The sequence below is a fragment of the Dioscorea cayenensis genome, chromosome 9, assembly GCF_009730915.1.
Source record: "Dioscorea cayenensis subsp. rotundata cultivar TDr96_F1 chromosome 9, TDr96_F1_v2_PseudoChromosome.rev07_lg8_w22 25.fasta, whole genome shotgun sequence".
NCBI lineage: Eukaryota > Viridiplantae > Streptophyta > Magnoliopsida > Dioscoreales > Dioscoreaceae > Dioscorea > Dioscorea cayenensis.
The window spans coordinates 3,646,785-3,663,258 of record NC_052479.1 but is presented as its reverse complement, the minus strand read 5'-3'; the positions used below and the strand labels follow the sequence as shown (position 1 = coordinate 3,663,258).

The 16,474-nt window shown below is 34.6% G+C and overlaps 1 protein-coding gene across 1 annotated transcript; it reads right to left on the bottom strand.

Moving 5' to 3' along the window:
* Nucleotides 1–246: 246 nt before the first annotated feature.
* Nucleotides 247–694, bottom strand: LOC120269132 (uncharacterized mitochondrial protein AtMg00820-like). The gene is made up of 2 exons (XM_039276431.1): nt 463–694; nt 247–407 (listed from the first exon to the last, which is right to left on the bottom strand). Exons 1-2 carry the CDS (start codon nt 692–694, stop codon nt 247–249), a joined length of 393 nt encoding a protein of 130 aa, XP_039132365.1.
* Nucleotides 695–16,474: the final 15,780 nt, after the last annotated feature.

Sequence of the window (16,474 nt, the reverse complement as noted above, 5' to 3'; positions counted from 1 at the left end):
CAGTAATAAATTTCCATCCTCTTCACATCGTTTGTAAAGTGTATGTTCATTCACACTCCTAATGAATCTCTTCCCCGGAGATAACCATCAATTTTTGAATACCAAGCTCTAGGAGCTTGTTTCGAGCCATAGAGTGCCTTCTTTAGTTTAAACACCTTATGTTCTTCTCCTTCTTCTCATAACCAGGATGTTCTCAACATACACCTCCTCATGTATTTTCTCCATTCAAAAATGCAGATTTTGATGTCAAAGCGGTATCATCGCCACCTTCTCCTCACGGACGATAGCAAGGAGGAGACGCACCGTCTCCATTCCAACAACAGGAGCATAAACTTCATGAAAATCAATGCCAGCCTGTTGTGTATACCCTCTTGCAACTAGACGGGCCTTGTGTCTTTGTATGCTTCCTATCCAGAGATACTTTGTCTTGAAAAACCCACTTCAGTTGCACAATCTTCTTACTCGGATGGAAGCTCCACTCGGGTTCCCAAGTATTATTTCTCTCAATTGCATCCAATTCCTCCCTCATTGCTTCTCTCCACACTTCAGTCTTCACTGCTTTTTCATATGTAGAGGGATCAGTTACATTTAGAGAAAAGGTACACCTCTCATAGATATCCTTTAAAGATCTAACTTTTCCACCTGGTGATCCTCCACCTGAATGGACAGCCTGATCACTTCTTCCTCCTTCCATATCTTCAATCTGGGAATCGCATCATTTCTTCTGAATTGATCTAAGGCCTCATTGTTCGAAAGTTCATATTAGTAACAATGAGGAAAACATTCAAAATTCATCTGGACTATACTAGTTTAAAGCTCTAGTTCAATGAGGAACAAGAACATGATAATTTAATATCCAGTAAGACATACATGTTATGTAGGATCTGCGGAGATGGTTTAACAACTACTCAACCATTAAATTAATCTTCATGATGATTGGTAGCATTGTGAAAATAATAAATGATGATCTGTGCTCACAAAATGACTTAGAGCGTGACATGATATATCTTGATGATTTTAATCATCGTGGTATTATATTTGCAATCAATCTTACTAGCTGAGTGTTACTATAGAACTTAAAAAGAAAACATATGCATAAACCAACCTGTCTAGCTAGTCACTAAAGAGGAAAAACAAACTGATCAATCAAATTCAACCACCAGCACCAACCTATTGTATTAACATATAATATAAAAAGAAATAAAGCTTAAAAGCGTAAAAATGAATAAAACAATAAAGAAAATGCCTGCTCTGTTAAGCTTCTGAGGAAGAAGAACAGTGTATCTAGATACTGAGACTGAAAACAAGTTCAGCAAAACACAAGCTCCCAAAACCTTCAATTATCTTAGCTTTTTACAGCTTCTCTCTCTAAGAAAACCAAACAACCTAGACTTTAAACAAAGCACCAACCAAACAAACACAACTCCATGCCCCGAACTAAAAACCAATTACCCTAGATTATGCTATCCCGGTCGTCCCACATTGCTCTATCCACACTCTTGACATCACTAGTCACAAAGCAACCAATACACTCGGGAATATTAAAACCAAACTTTAGACAACAACGTAAACAACAAACTGAAACATAATAAATACATATAGAACTAGCAAATCTGGAATTATAGTTTTAACTTCAGCTTCATATGAGTAGACCCTCAATCAGCTGACAATCTGCCCTTTGTTTAAAGGCTACAAACTTCCAGCTGCTTTCTAAATCTGCAATGATTATGAAAATTCAAACATTTTGTTAAGCCATCAGCTACTTGTTTATCAGTTCTACAGAAATTCAAATTTACTTCTTTTATTGCCACTAAATCTCTGATAAACTGAAACTTAATATCAATGTGCTTGGTCCTTCCATGCAAAGTCGGATTTTTGGCTATATCAATGCAGGATTTATTGTCACACCATATAGTAATTGGAACATCATATTGCATACCACAATCAATTAAAATCCCTCTCATCTAGATTCCATGGCAACATGCTAAACAGAGAGACATATATTCTATCTCTGTGGTTGACAAAGCCATGACTTTTTGTTTTTTAGAGGACCAACATACTGCTCTTGTGCGCAAACTAAACACATAACCTGATGTACTCTTTCTATCATTTAAATCTCCAATCCAATCACTGTCTGAGAAACCTTCTAGAACACAATTAGCACCTCTGTCATACTGAATACCATAATCTAATGTTCCAGCAAGATATCTGAGAATACATTTTGCTGTAGTAAATTGAATTCTAGTAGGTTTTGACATGAATCTAGATAACAAATTAACAGCAAACATAATGTCAGTCCTTGAATTAGTTAAATGTAGCAACTTACCAATCAAGCTCCTGTAAACAGTTGCATTTGCCTCTTCAGACTTTCCAAACACTTGCATCTTTGTCTCAGGAGTCATTAGGACACTTATAGGCTTACAACCTTGCATGTGAAACATCTTCAGCAAGTCCTCCAAATATTTTCTTTGAGACATATGTATTCCAGCCTTATCTTGCTTAATTTCAAGACCCAAATTACACAGAATTTAAGGAAGCTTGATGAGAGAGCTCAGAAAGGTATTTTTGTTGGTTATAGTCAGAATTCAAAAGCATACAGGATTTTTATTCCTGATTCAAGGGAAGATAGTTATGAACAAAGATGTCTACTTTATGGAGGACAAGTGTTGGCAGTGGGATGAGAAGACAAGCATGTTGCAGAATGATGCAGGAAAGAAGTCAATCATAGTTGATATTTCTGGCAGTGGAACATCAAATTTATCAAATAATGGTACATTAACAACATCTGGCTCTGAGAGTGATGGTACACTAGACACACAAACAAGGCAAGAAAGTGCATCAAGTGTAGATGAATCACGAATTCAAAATGTGAGAGCACTCAGAGATGTGTATGAAAGTTGTACGTTTGCCTTGCATGTTTCAAATCCTGTAACTTTTGATGAAGCTGAAAAAGTAGAAGTGTGGAGAAAAGCAATGGCTGAAGAATTAATTCTATTGAAAAGAATGGTACTTGGAAACTATGTGACTTGCCAGCAGAAAAGAAATGATAGGAGTAAAGTGGATTTATAAGACTAAATTCAAACCAAATGGAGAAATTGACAAGTACAAAGTTAGACTCGTCGCTAAAGGATATACTCAAGAGTATGGAGTGGATTATGAGGAGGTGTGTCTCCAGTGGTGAGACTGGATATAGTAAGAATGTTTTTGGCATTCACAACATACAAAGAGTGGCAAATTTTCCAATTGGATGTGAAGTCTGCATTTCTTAATGGAGTGCTTGAGGAAGAAGTCTATACAACTCAACCAAGGGGATTTGAGGTCCCAGGCAAAGAAAAGATGGTATATAAATTAATTAAGGCTTTATATGGTCTAAGACAAGCTCCTAGAGCTTGGTATGGAAGGTTAGACGCTTGGTTTCAATCACAGGGGTTTCAAAGGAGCTATACGGAACATACTTTGTATAAAAAGACTGAGGACAATGGAGAAATTCTATTGGCATGTGTGTATGTTGATGACCTACTTTATATGAGTTCATTCTTGCTAAAAGCTGATCAGTTCAAGGTAGATATGAAAAGAGAATTTGAAATGAATGTTCTAGGTGCCATGAAGTATTTTTTTTTGAAAAGCCAGACACCCAAATACCTTCAAATGAGTTACTTTAGGCTTCAGATCAAACCACGCTTCATGTGGAGTTTTTTTCCTTGCACACCAAATGTAGGAGAAATATTTGACAAGTATGTTGTAGTCATTATTGCTTCTGCCCAAAAATTTAATGGCAAGTTCTTGGCTTTCATCATGCTTCTAGCTTTCTCTACTAGTGTTCTATTCTTTCTTTCAGCCACCCCATTTTGCTGAGGAGAATATGGTGCTGAAAGTTCATGTTTAATCCCCAATCTACTGCAGAACAAGTTAAATTCCCTTGAAAGAAACTCTCCACCTCTATCTGTTCTTAATATTTTCAATTTCTGATTTGTTTTTCTTTTAACAAAAGCAACAAAATCTTGGAAACATGAAAATACTTCATGCTATACTTGAAGAAGATAAGCCCAACACATTCTAGAATAATCATCAATGAACAAAAAGAAAAATACATGTTTCCTCCATAATACTCCATTTGCATTGAACCACAAACATCAGCATGAACTAAATGCAACCTTTGTTTGGTTCTCCATGATTTTCCTCCCACAAAAGCATTCCTTGCCAGTCCATAAACGCAAGCTTCACAATGTTTGAACTACTCCAAATTTGGCAAACCAATTACCATTTCCTGCTGTTTAAGAACCTTCAATCCCTGAAAATTCATATGGCCTAATCTATAATGCCACAACAAAGATAACTCTTCTTCCTTCACTGCCATATTTGCAACTTCTGTGTTTGAAAATGCCACAGGATACAAGTTGTTACTGTTTCTTTTCACAGTTAGCAATGTATCACACGAGTTTGCATTCATTATATCACACTCTTTTCTCCAAATCTGACCACATACCCATCTCGTAGTCGACCAACAGCTCAACAAATTATGTGCTAGTTTTGGCACATAATACACATAATGTATTAATTTAATTTCTCCACTCTGAAGTATTACTACCACTGAACCCTTCCCATTAACTTGCACCTCTTGATCATCTCCAAGTTTCACTATCTCGAGACATCTAGAATCATCAAGTTGTTTGAATAAATTTTTCCTACCTATCATATGATGAGAACTTCCACTATCCAACAACCAAATTGAAGATTTTTCCTGCTCACACTGCACATCACAATCATGCACCATAAACAGATTGCCAAACTCGGTTGAATTTCAGTCTCCTTCACTTTGCTTGCATTTTACGTCTTGAGATCTATTTACCGACAACAATAAGACCTTATATGTCCATATTTTTCCACAATTATAACTACTTGGACATCTTGATAATTTCCTCTACCACCCTTGATTAGTTGGTGGTCTATTGAACTGCCTTTGACCTCCTCTGCTATATTGTTGACTTGACTAAAGCTGCCTCTGATCATCTGAGAAATTACTTCTAGTATCATCCAAATTTCCTCTTGCACTATAAAAACCTCTTCCTCTACCTCTGAAATATCTTCCTCTACCTCTTTGCAAACCCTCTACCTCTATTAAAACTAGTAGACCAGTCTTCACTCTCTTGAGAACCACCACTACTTGATGCCTCCCCTTTTACATGCAAAACCTTATCTGCTGGGGTTGATCTTCAAATCTATTAAATCGGCTTCATAAACACGAGCTTCCACTCCAATTCATTCAAAAGGAAGCTTGTCAACATCTCTAGCTTCTTCAATGGAAATAATCACATGATCATACTTGGGTGTTAAACTTCTCATCACCTTAGACACAACCTCCTTCTCTTCTAAGTCATAACACAGACCTTTGATTTGATTTACAAGAGACACTACCCTTGAAACATATTGCTGCACTCCTTCATCTTCTTTCATTTGTAAGATTTCAAATTTCTGCCTAAGAGTTTGTCTTCTTACTGAAACAATCCGAGACAATCAAGATATTCGGTTTGAATGAGATCCCAAGCTTCTTTTGCAGTTGTGAACCTCACAATTCAATCAAAGATACTATCCTCCAAAGACTGTTGAATCAAATGCAAGGCCTTTGCATCATCTTTGTTACTCTCTAGCACCTGAGCTTCTGTCCCTTCCTTGAGAACACCTTTCTCTACTACACTCCATATATTTTGTGATCGGAAGAGTGTTTTCATTTTAACACTCCACCTATCATAACCTTCTTCCTTAAAAAATGGCAAAGATGAAATAACTGCATCAGGATTGGAGTTGGAACTCGATGCTATAAACCCTGTTGTTCACACAACAATCACACAAACCCTTCACAAAAAACACTCTAACATACTCAAACTCCTCACTTCCAAGCTCTGATACCACTGTTAAGCTTCTGAGGAAGAAGAACAGTGTATATAGATACTGAGAATGAAAACAACTTCAGCAGAACACAAGCTCCTAAAACCTTCAATTATCTTAGCTTTTTACAGCTTCTCTCTCTAAGAAAACCAAACAACCTAGACTTTAAACAAAGCACCAACCAAACAAACACAACTCCATGCCTCGAACTAAAACTAATTACCCAGATTATGCTATCCTGGCCGTCCACCTGTTCTATCCACACTCTTGACATCACTAGTCACAAAGCAACTAATACACTCGAATATTAAAAACCAAACTTTAGACACCAAAGCGAAACAACAAGCTGAAACATAATAACTACATATAGAACTAGCAAATATGGAATTATAGTTTCAACTTCAGCTTCATATGAGTAGACCTTCAATCGGTGACATGCTCGACCTTTGCATCGACTTCTCAAAATGCCCGATTCAGTGCGCCTCATGGACCTCTGAAGAAATTGTCTCCTGTAGACATGATGACTTGACCGTTAAGTTGAAAAAAATTTTACACAAGAAAAATAAAAATGAATAAAAACAGTTGAACAATTGATACTATTATTAGGATAGTATTATAAATCTTTTGACAATGCATGAATGATTGTAAATTGGTCAAATAACCAGTAAAAAAGCTTATGAATTACCTAAGAATAACTTAAAACATGCAAGTTGTGGAGCATTGCAAAATCATAATCAAAAGGATTAACAACAAAATGTAAAATTGATAAGTTTAATTTTTTTATCAATTTTACATTTTATAAATAATAATAATGTTTCAATAATGATGCAGAGTCTCATTTTCAGCAAAATTTCCAAGGATAAAAGCATAGAAAAACATTGAAGTTATGAATCTAGATAGTTAAAAATTACATAATATACCACATTAATTAATATAGCTATGATTTTGAAGAATTACATAATTAAATACAAGCATATAAAAGGTTGACATGTGCCATGAGAAATATTAGCGTAATTAGGACAATTTCAATGAGCAATTGGAAATTATGAATCTAGACATCAAGACATGAATGGTAAAGTATCAACACTACATTAGCAGGTCCACCGTCCACCCGCTCTCCGATCCATCTTTCTCACAACAGCTTACATACAGAACGTACCTAGTTGTGACACATAGTTATAATAAGGTAGAAAAAGGCCTACAGTGCATACTTCATAAACAACACCATCAAACGTAAGGTATCGTAAATATTCTTTTAAGCTGGAACTTTCTCAAGAGGCCATTTTGTATGATAATGTTGATGCAAGGCCTCTTCAAGATACACTCTCATGAAGATCCCTTCCATACAATAAGAAAAGTTTTATCCTACTAGTAGAAAAGAACCAAAAGTATATATAGAGCTAGCTACTATTGCTTTGCCATAGCATTCTCGCATGAATACAAATATGAATATGGCTTCAAAAAATCAAAAATAGTACATAGATTTTCATTTCATCTGAAAACAACACGTCAAAAGAACCATTCTCACTGCTTCAAAAACTCATATCTGAGAGCAACCCCATAGCCATGCAAGAATTACCAATTAACCTCAGCAAAAGGAGACCTCCTCAAACTCAATTCACTGAATTGCAGTCATATTAAGATGAATTTGAAAAAAAGAATTTGATTCAAAGGAAAAACACATGTGCTAGGACTTTCCCCTTTCCTCTTTCCTCATTTGAAATTAAAAATGCAATGGCTTCATGCCACAGTTGCTCCTCTCATAAAGAATGACCTCATGGAAGATATCCACATGACCTTCATTAGAAATGCCAGATGAAGTAAGGTTTATACAGTGATATTACATTGGGTAATTCTTAGCCATGGGGATGGAGTGAGAAGACAAGGTCGTGGAACATCACGTGGTTTACTCCCATGATGGAACCAAAAGAACTTTTATTTGAACTTTATATTACATGTCAACCTTTAATATGCTTCTCTTTAATTAAATAGTGAAATTTTTTTTATAAATCAGATAGCTATTTTTCTTTTTTTTTTTTTATTAAGTTTGGAAAGAATTAAGTTTGTTCTTCTTGCTCTCATATTAACCTTGTTGGATATAACTAGAAAGGGAGAAAAGAAAGCGGAAGAAGTAATACCAATTTGGAAAACATTAAGTTTGTTCTTCTTGGCGGTTGTGGGATGTCAGCTTCATTCAGTAGTCTCTCGCTTTCTCCTATTATATATACATATATAATGGAGAAAGAGGAACCTTGTAGTAAACACAACAGATATCCTACCTATTATATGCTCTTTCCAATCTCGCATGTAGAAAGCTCAACTTCTAATGATAGATTTTTGCAAATATAGACATAGCCACACAAACATATGAAGATAAAGAAAATTAACTAGAAAGAGAAGGACAACATCCAAAGCATTGAATGCAAAAGAATAAATCAAAAGGGTCTAGAACAAGGAAAATAACTTTATATGCCAATAATAAACAAACACTCACCTATATCACTTCTTGCCTTGATAAAGGCAGGATATATAATGGTACAGGTTTTGCTTTCGACTTTTGGAAGTTCTGATGACAATACTTTCCCCGTTGTTCTCCAACAACTCCCAATTGCACTTTCAGCCTATTTGAAGAATTAAATACCTGAGAAACTCATAACAAGACCAATGCACCAGCCTGCTATAGCTGCATTAATTACTGTAACACCCAACATAATAATCATCAACAGAGTGGCACAAATTACCCTTGTGTAGATTAGAAAAGCTGGGGTCAGATTGCTATTATGCCATACCATCATCTTTTCCTCCAAGTTTCTTCAAGAAGCAAATAACCAAACTATGAATTCTAGATAGAACTGTAATCTTTTGGAGTTAAAACACTAGCTATCATGGTTTCATTCATCACATAAACAACATTTACTAGAAAATTTTAGTTAAAATACTGATTGAAAACAATGAGTAAAACGAGTCAATGCAATGATGGCCAATTGATCATCTTGAATTCATGCAGTTTTCTCTATAACTTCCAAAATATTAGCAATCAAACATACCAATAGAAAAAAAAACTTGGAGGGGAATACCTCTGTGACTAATGGGAAGGAATTGGAGCCTGAGAGGCCCGTCAATTAGAAAAAGCCGCTTGGAGATGCAAGAAAAGATCAAATCCTTCAGTGCTGCCCAGAAATCAAGTGATCTCCAAACCTAACCCTAGTCGATCATGGAAACCAAAATCAAATGAAGCTCGGGTGCCTTCTCTCTCTCTTGCTCGCCAAATGGAGATGGATTCGAGGCTCCAAAGAAAAGAGAAGCGAATAGCGTGATCCAAAAAAAGAAGGATACGATGTCAACGGTGAGGAAGCTTCAATGGGGAAGGGGATTAGGGTTGGTGAGCAAGAGAGTCGGGGGGTGATCCGGGGGAGAGATGGGGTTTTAGATGTTTTGAGAAATAATTTTTTTCCTTTTTTTTTGTATTTTTGGCACGGTATTTGGGACAGTATTAATATATTAATATATTTATATTTTTTTAGCACCGTGTTGAGTCAGTATTAATATATAATATATTTATATTTTTATATGTATTTGTACACTATTAATATATTAATATATTTATATATTTGTCATGGTATTTGTCACAGTATTAATATATTACTATATCTATATTGTTAGCATCAATATTAATATATTATTATATATGTATTTTTGACACGATATTTGGCACGGTTTTAATATAGTATTATATTTATATTTTGGCACAACATTTGGCACGATATTAATATATTATTATATTTGGGTTTTTGACAATGCATTTGGCACAGTATTAATAAATTATTTTTTTAAAAAAATTATGTTTTAGCACTTTGCATTTAGCACTCTCATGTAAAATTCTTAAATTTATATATTTGGCACGGAAGTAAAAATATTTTTAAAAAATCATATATTTGACACAGTTTGTTAGTTTTGTGTCAAATCTTGTAACTAAATTTGTCACGATTTGGTTTTTGTGCCAATTTGGGATTTTTTTCTTGTAGTGATAGAAGTCCAATGAATCATTATACAAAGTAAGATTTCCCAAAGGATTTGAAGTCGATTCAAGAGTACCATATCGGAGCATACCTAAAATAACTAACTAAAGGGAAATTCTAAAGTACTTGAATCTTAGATTCCCATGCTTGGGTAAACTAACTCCATTCAAAACATTATTTACAAGAATTTTAAATCTCATATCAAGGGCATCTTGAATCCTGAAGTGTTATGTTATTAATTGAAAGAACTAGTCTAATCCTAAAACCACAATCAAAGTAAAATAGGTTAGAAAGCTTGTGATTAAAAGTTTGATCTATTTAATCATTCACACTAGCATGACTCCCATATCCAAGCATTCCAAAGCACATTCCTTTTCAAAAGCCATCTCAAGCTCTAACATTCTAAAATCAAAGTAATCTTGACAAGAGGTTTTTGGAATTAATTATGATAAATCTACTAAAATGAATTCAAAATGAAATCCAAAACCCTAAATTGAAACCCTAGATCCTCAAATCTAGGTTACCTAAAGTATTTTCAAAAATGCAATTCAGAAATTAAACCGCCATATCAAGGTGATTTAATCTCATATTCCCATGGGACAAATTATGATTAAAAGATTGAAGAACAAGATCAATTCAAACTTATAAATCAAGGACCTATAAGGAATAGAACCAAATCAATCTATTCACCATTATCATCTAAAAATCAAATTGATTGCACAAATGAATATAAGAATGTTCATGCATGAAGATCTATTGAATTATTATAACAAAAAGGGGATAAAATCTAACACAATCAATCCCTAACCCTCTCTTAATAGATCCAAGCCTTTTATAGCATCCAACCTCTAGAAACTCCTTGAATTCAAATTTCCCACAATTCCTAACTAATTCAGTTAATTAGTTTGTCCATTTGTCTATCCACATGTCCATGCAACTACCTCCCTAACTAACTTTCGGGGCTAGGGTTTTACGTTTTGGTATAGTCCAAATTGATAAGCTAGTTTCGTCTCTTTGCCCTTTTTCATCTTGATTCACTATAATTCTTAGAAAAAGTCAAAAACCAATCTTGTTGAGCTTCGAGGGCTCTTTCCAACAAGCCCAATATTACATTGATCTAATTAGGAATAAGGACACAATGGCTATTTTTGGTGATGTGCAAATCTCTAGGCCTAATATATAGTACTTTGCTACATTATTTAACTATGTTTGCCTAACTTTTAAAAGCTTCTATTTTTATATTTTTCCTTAAATCATTCAAAAAAATATCAAAAAGTATTTGTTTTATAAAAATATAGAATTTGGGCTTAAATAAGAAGTTTGGGCACAAGAAAGGCTATAAAATTAAATAATCAAAATTTTCTATCCAAAACACTATAAATTTTACATTCATCAAGTAACCACTAGACATTATTGATTTATGATATTGATGCACATCTATGAAGGACTTTGAATAAGTGTTTTTCTCCAAGAATACAAAAAATTTTCCTCTTCTTGTTGTGGAGTTAGGCCTTATTTAGATTACCTAATTTCCAACATACATACTTAAGATGCCATGACTCTACATGTTTTCCAGGTCTAGATGAAATGGTTCATTGGCTCGAGCATTGGTTATGTGGATTGCACAAAAGAGGAGCAATTGTTTGACCTCGAGCTTTATTATGGGTAGGAATTCAACTACTTGAAAGTGTTGTTATTCCTTGGTAATTGCATGTTTGTTTCTTGCCCAACATCTCTTGTTTGACTCAAAAGGAGTTAGTATACTACTTAACAGGTTGGCAAACTTTGAGACGAAAAAGAATTAGCTTATACATAGTAGGTAAGTATGTTTGTTTAATAGTTTAGCAAAAGTCGCGCCCAACATATTGGTGGTCTCTCATTCTACCTGTGGGGATTCATACACATCCATTAGTTTACAATTTAATAGATCTATGATTTCCAAAAATACATACATGAGTTCCCTTTAATAGTGATCATTCATGTTTCGCATTATTTGCCATAATAGCTTTACTCTTCTCCTTCGCTTTAAACGTAGCATACTTGTTGTTAAGTATCAAGGAATAGTTTTCCAAGTTTGGAAGCCACCGAAGGATGGATCCTTCCACTATTCCATTGTTATCATTCAGTGAATTATCTCCCCATTTTCTAGGAACTCATGTACATTTGGTTATTATAGGAATTAACATTTTAGCAAACTCCAAAACTGCTATGCATAGGTGGACCCTCCATGCTAATCATTCTAATTTGGCACGGTCTGCCATTAAAGCGCTACCCATCCTGTGACCCGCAAACAAAGTTCTCCCTCTTCCACTTTGTCCTCCATGCAACAAGATCATCATTTATGTAACATTGGAGACCTTCCTAGATTTGTAAGTCCCCAAACATACTTGCTCGGTTTTTACTCATTTAGTGTTTGTCTCCTAAGTTGAAAACTTTCATAGACAACGAGATAACTTACGTAGATCCTAGCAAGTTAAAACACAAGATCTCTCACATCATCTCCTCTCCTTCCTTCTCAATCAATGGAGAAGATAAAAAGTGTTACGCCTTAGCATTTACAGGCTTCTTGGATGGTGGTAATGAGCCATAGGAATGGAAATCATTACCCCCATCATTCTTATTCTCATGTTTTGGAACCATCACAAAAGGATGAAATTCAAATTTAGAAAAATCTAATTCTCCCCATAGTTGAGCGGGATAGAGAGGAATACAAGAGAAACTACTATTTTGCCCATGTCTTCAATTCTAATTCAATTCTAGCAATTTTTTATTTTATTTAAATAATTAACTAAACAGTTAAGTGAATAATAATTAAAGTGAATCAAATTTAAATATTTAATAATTATTATTTATTTATTTGTTTATTTATTTATTATTAAACATAATTTGTTTTTTACATTTTATATAATTTGTTTATACTAAGGGCATAAAAGTAAATTTATCACATTTCCTAATTCTAATTTTTTTTATTAACATTCTAATTCCCTCCAACCAAACATTGTTTTCATTCTCATTCCTATTCCTTTGTATTTCCATTCTCATTTTGATTCCCTTTATCCCTCTATTAGCATTCCGTGATCTACATGGACCCTTAATGCATTTCTATTTACCATAATTTAAACATTACAAAAGAATAAGGGCAACAGTGTCATTTTTCTCCACATTTTATTGGCTGTCGTCCTCTTCTAGAACACTTTAAAAAGAAAGGACCATGTATATGGTCACCTACAAATTTGCAAGGATCTCGTGGTTTATGGATCATGTAATCCTTATTAGTATCTAAAATTCTATATAATAAATATTATAGGTTATTAGTTGAATCTCATTCTTTCCTTATAACATTTAATGCACTATTTTTTTAGGTTATTAATTTATAAATCCACAATGGAATGTCCACCACCAAATATGACTTGATTGTAACAAGCCTAATATGCCCATGTTATCGATAGTTGAAATCGGTTGACTAACAGGCCTCTAGGATGTGTGAAAAATAAATATGTTAATGTGCAAATAATGTTAAAGTAAGTCATTGAATACCGTAAATGTACGGATCATCAAGTAATACCTTGTGGGTGAGCACGAGGGTCGTATTTCCCAAGAAACGGTGAGAGGCTCCTATTACTTCCTGTTCACTTAATCAATAGCCTAAATGCTACCGTTGTTTTTTTATTCTACTTCTACAATTTATTAAACAATTCAATGGAGGATCATTAAGTACAATTGGAAGGAGTTGGGTAATTAAATGATAGCTTTCTTGATTGGTACTTATAGTTTGCGTTGAGTATGACAATCGTATTCTAGTATTAAACCATGGGAATTCAAAGGCCTATTGGTCCCAATCTCTTGGCAACCAGGTCTAAATCACTAGATACTTAAGATAGAATCTCTTTCTATCCCAGCCTCCTATGTTTGCCTTAAGTACAAGAATTCCTCTAGAAGGGACAAATCAAACCCTAAGTCTAAGGGGAAATCGATCCCTAATCCAGAAACCTAGCTATGACTTATCTCTTAGCGCATGCATAGATCTAACATGGCATGTGTGTTCTAATATAGGGGCATATCTTCTTCACCACATTAACAAGATAAGCATTTAAGAAACATGCAATGAATCACAGAATACTAGATAGATTTATTGAATAATCAATCAATAAAATACCTAGACATACAATTTCCCTTAAATTGGGGTCCTTTGGATCAAGAATAAAGATATGGATAAAAATAGATCCACAAGAACAAAGAATAATGTATGAAGAATTTATAAACCAACTTCCTCCAATCAATCTTCGAAGGTTGAGGTCGAGAGAATACCAACATTGACAAGACGGCTCCAAATCTCTTCGTGAACCCTCCTCTAATGATGTACTTGACTTTCCCTTGAAAAACTCACCAGAATCTGCTGAAAAAGTGAAGATATCTCCAGCCATTTAGATCTCCAGAACACTGGCCGCTCTACCTTATTCGGCAAAAGACCCTCCTTTTAAACAAGAATCCCTAGGGTTTATATAATGTTGAGTCCTCCACAGCCTCACCATGGGCGTTGTGATGCCCATGGTGACTAAGTTGTTGCTTGGGGCTCGAGTTGCGTCCTTGCACGGCTTCTCTGGCCATTGTGTGGGTAGATCACTGTCGTGATGGATTCACAACAACCATGGTGAGGCCATTGTGGCTTCTGTGTTGCTTCCAGTGATTACACACTGCAACAGCTTGACAACAACAGTGTTGAGAGTGGATAACGGCCTTGGTGAGATGTCACCACGACCATGGTGCACTGTGGTGGAGCTCTAATTCAACAACTTAGTCCATTTTGCTTTGAAACACCCCCGAATTTGCTTCTTTGACCCTAAAATAGAAATAAAGCCCATGGTGAACAAAAGAATGAAATTCCATCCTAATTTGGTGTTAAACATGTTAAATCTTATGCTTAACTTATAGTAAATGATACGAAAAATATGAACTTTCAAGCACTTATCATTGACCAAAAGCCGTGTTAGTCCCATTGTCTTCTTATCAAGAATGTTAATCTATCTCCTGGTGGTCCCTTTGATTGACATGTGGCACACTATCTTCAAAGCCTGAAATACATGTAGGAAAATCACATCATCAGTTTCACACACATTCAGGCTTGATGCAGGCTCATCCTTTAATTGCAACCATTATAGAATAAAAAAAATTATTCATTTCTAACCCATGTAAATGAGGCCAAAATATAGCAATATGCATCCGAAGACATCTTAAGGCTTGATGCTCATCCTTCATTTGCAATCATCATTGAATAAGAAATTATTAATGTCTAATCCATGTAAAATCAAGTCAAAATAGATATCAATCAATAATCCTCTTAGCATGACAACTGCAAGTGATTAATACATAATATTAATTCTATTCCCTAACCATCTCAAACACTCGACTACGGTACTCTTTTAAATTATCTATATATGTTACTTATTTTCCATTTTAAATTCATCGAGAGCATATGTTCATCCTCTAAAGAGATCCGTGGGATGGACATGCAAATGGCTTCTTTCCATTGGTCAAATAAAGAAACCAACTATAACCAACAATATACTCATATTATATCCATATGCATATTCCTTTCCCTATACCTACCTCCATTCCAAATCCTCTTAAGATAAAGTTTTCACCCTCTTCAATTCAAATCACCACAAGATTAGCCACAACCATTAACTTGAGGGTGAAGCATTTTCAAAGCTAGGGAGTTGATGGAAGAGAAGGCCACACCCCAAGGGTGAACCTTTTGTCCCATCCATTTAATGAAGGCCAAAAGCAATAAATCCAGGCTTCCCATTTAGTGCCTTTATCAAGAATCTAGGGAACCAAGCGACTACATGAGCTGAGGTAACAATATAATGGTTGCTAATAAAGAGCTTCCATTAGGGTCTCACGTGTGGTGATAGGGCCAACAGACAAGAGAGGTATGCTATCGAGGTCCAAATATATAGGAGAAAGAATGAAGAAGATTTGAGGGAAGAGCAAGTACAGGGGTTATCACTAGCAGTTAGATCTATAAAGTGGCTATGATCTTCATCGTGTTCATCACCAGACATGAGAAATTAGTTTTTTGTAGTTTTTAACTTATTTATTACAAAAGATTTATCTCATAATAGAGGCATGAGGTTAGAAAGAAGAATAGCTCAAGAACAATATGATTTTCTTGAATTTCTTTGTTCCCATTTTATTTAGAACCTTGAATTTTTATTCAAGATTTGATTTTGTTCACGAAAGGTGCAAGGTTGGAGGGAAGTAGAGCTCAAAAGAGGTATTATCTTTTATTATTTATTTTCAATATTTTTCATTGAATTTTGGTTTAAGATTCGATTTTATTGGGTTTAGTTTTGTTCATGAGAGGCATGAAGTCAAAGAGAAGTCGAGCTGAAAAAAGATACCATTTTTCTATTTTTATTGAAAATTTTCATCTTCAAATTTTGATTCAAGATTTTATTGTTTTCTCTTTGAATTTTATGTTTTAGATGTAAAGGAGAAAAGGATTGAAAGAATGTGTTCCGAGAGAATGATTTCTGATTAAAATTTGGTTTTATAGTATGTTTATA